Source organism: Priapulus caudatus, unplaced genomic scaffold, assembly GCF_000485595.1.
Source record: "Priapulus caudatus unplaced genomic scaffold, Priapulus_caudatus-5.0.1 Scaffold2778, whole genome shotgun sequence".
Taxonomy (NCBI): Eukaryota; Metazoa; Priapulida; class Priapulimorpha; order Priapulimorphida; family Priapulidae; genus Priapulus; species Priapulus caudatus.
The window spans coordinates 3,338-6,043 of NW_014579839.1; the positions used below are offsets into that span (position 1 = coordinate 3,338).

Here is a 2,706-nt window from a genome sequence, read left to right on the forward strand (position 1 = left end):
AAAATTTAATTAATTAATTAATTAATTGGATCCGGATGACCACCAAAATGTAATCAATTCTAAGTTACCCCATTTCTGACCTATCCTGAAAATTTAATTAATTAATTGGATCCGGATCCTCACCAAAATGTAATCAATTCTAAGTTACCCCATTTCTGACCTATCCTCAAAAACTTTATTAATTAATTAATTAATTGGATCCGGATCGCCACCAAAATCTAATCAGTTCTAAGTTAGCCCATTTCTGACCTATCCTGAAAATGTTATGACAATCCGTCCATAACTTTTTTAGTTAGGCTGTACACAAACAAATAAACGCACAAACCCACAAACCAACAAACGCCGGTGAAAACATAACCTCCTGCCAACCCCTTGGCGGAGGTAATTATATAAATTATGAATGTTAATACAATATTAAATGTTATATTAGTTAATAAATTTTAATTTGCATAAAATTTATTAATTTAAATAAGCAATATTATCGGTCGACGCCGACGACGGGCTGGGAGTTCACTTACCTGTGCAGTGCATGCGGTCACTGGACAGCTTGAGGGGCGGCGGGCAGAGACAGGAGTAGCCGTCAGGGCGGGGACGACACTCATGGCTGCACGGCAGCGCCTCACACTGGTTCTCCACTGCAAACACAAGAGCAGCCGGTTCTTACACGCACCTATTTTATTATTCTGTATTGAGTACTTATGCGTCTATCTTATGTTGCGTCTTATGTTACCCTTATAGCTAGCAGTTCTTACAGGTGATTTTGTTGGACCGCAAGGCTATATTAATAATATTTATTATTATTATTATATTATCATATGATGATGATGATGATGATGATGATGATGATGATGATGATGATAATGATACAAATAATAATAATGATAAAAAATAATAATAATAATACCAACAACAACAACAACAACAACAACAACAACAACAACAACAACAACAACAACAACAACAATGTTTGGCATCTTACCACACAGCTCCCCCTCATCAGATCCGTCCTCACAGTCCGGCCTGTAATCACAGAGCTGCGTCGCGGCGACGCACTTACTGCCGCCGTCACACTGGTGACCCGGCCACGGACAGAAGTCGTCCGGCAGATCTGCAAACACACAAGCATTACATCATATATACATTATATCATGTATATATTATACCACATTATACCACATTATTCTTCACATTATATATTAGCGTTTGTGTAATACTCCCTGTTATCTATATCATATCAGATGAGATCATATCATGCATATATTACACAACATTATTATACAATTATTTATTTATTTATATTTATATCATTCATGTTATTGTTCATGAAATGTTTATTTATACATATCTGTCATATTATAATATGCATGTATTAAACTGTGTTATTATTCACATTATATAATATCATTCATGTTAATACTCGGTTTATGTTGATTTATTTACATCACATTATATATTACCAAGAGCTAATAATACCTAGAGTGTACAACGGGAAAACGGGAAAATAGTGCTATATCACGACAACATTATTCTACTTTGCCTGCAAATCTAGAATAATTTTATGGTATTGTATTAAGCAGAATTCTTTGCTCTCTAAAACAAGACCAACCGCTTGTCAATACGATACTCCTAGGCTGAGATATTGGCTCCTAAACCTCCCCTCCCACATGCCTTACGCCGCCTCGCATCCAGCTTATTCAGCAACCTAAACGCCTCTAAGCATTTTGGCTATCGTTTTCCGTCGCCGCTTGGAGCGCTGATAATTGATGTCACATGCCCAAATTTGGTACTCTTACTAGCTGCGTTGTAGAGACTTAATTAAAAAAACATTGCCGGCTCCATCATGACGAGCATTAGCCGTGCTAGGAAAGATAATGGGAGATAAGGGCATAGGCGATGCCCCCGAAACAAAATGAGCTCGACCCCGCGCGTGTTGATGCGTTGCCGTGGATACGCACCGCAGCTGAGCTCATCCGTCTTGTCCTCGCAGTCGACGACCTTGTCGCATCGCCACGACAACGGGATGCACTTGGTGCGGTTGTCGCAGCTCATCTCCATCTGCGGCACACACGTGCGCGTCGTCTCACCTGCAGCCAGACAGCATGATCACCGTCAGACAGTCGCCACGGCAACCAAGTGTTCGCCCCGAGTTACGCAGTATTGTCGAACTGAGTAATGTACTGAAGTCGTTTCGTAAACACATATAGCATTAATCCTGGACTGAACAACGTGAGATACTTGCCACGACCATCTAGTATTGTCCACTATTATCAACTTAGTATAAGTTATGGAGTATCACTTGCAGCGTGAGACAGCCATCACCATCAGACACTGAACTTAATAACGTGAGATACTTGCCACAACAATCTAGTATTGTTCAAGTTAAGTAAGTACCATAAGTAAATTAAGTAAGTACAGCACACACTCGATGCGACAACCTAGTGGGTTGCCTTCGTTGGTTAGTCAAGTTGTTTGATGTGAAACATTAGACACACAACTAGTTGGCCGAGTTACCGAGTAGACTACAGATGTTGTTTGTTGTTTCGTAAACACATATATACACGCGAGCGCCCCTGCAGAGATGCCAACACATATTTGAAGCAATCTGTAGTTTCTGGCCATCAAATTAGTAGTTCGAGGGTCACGTAGGGGGGTCCAGCATGCCCCCCGGTAAAATTTTTGGTTCTGAGATACAATTTCCTGCATTCT

General features: G+C 40.1%; 1 protein-coding gene across 1 annotated transcript in view; it reads right to left on the bottom strand.

The window, feature by feature from the left end:
* LOC106819046 (low-density lipoprotein receptor-related protein 1-like) overlaps positions 1-2,706 on the bottom strand; it is a gene marked incomplete at its 3' end in the record, with an annotated part of 34,907 nt that overhangs the window by 1,886 nt on the left and 30,315 nt on the right. Inside the window, 3 exon segments of the mRNA XM_014823706.1 lie at positions 519-635; positions 980-1,108; positions 1,956-2,084. Coding sequence (XP_014679192.1) covers positions 519-635; positions 980-1,108; positions 1,956-2,084 — 375 coding nt within the window.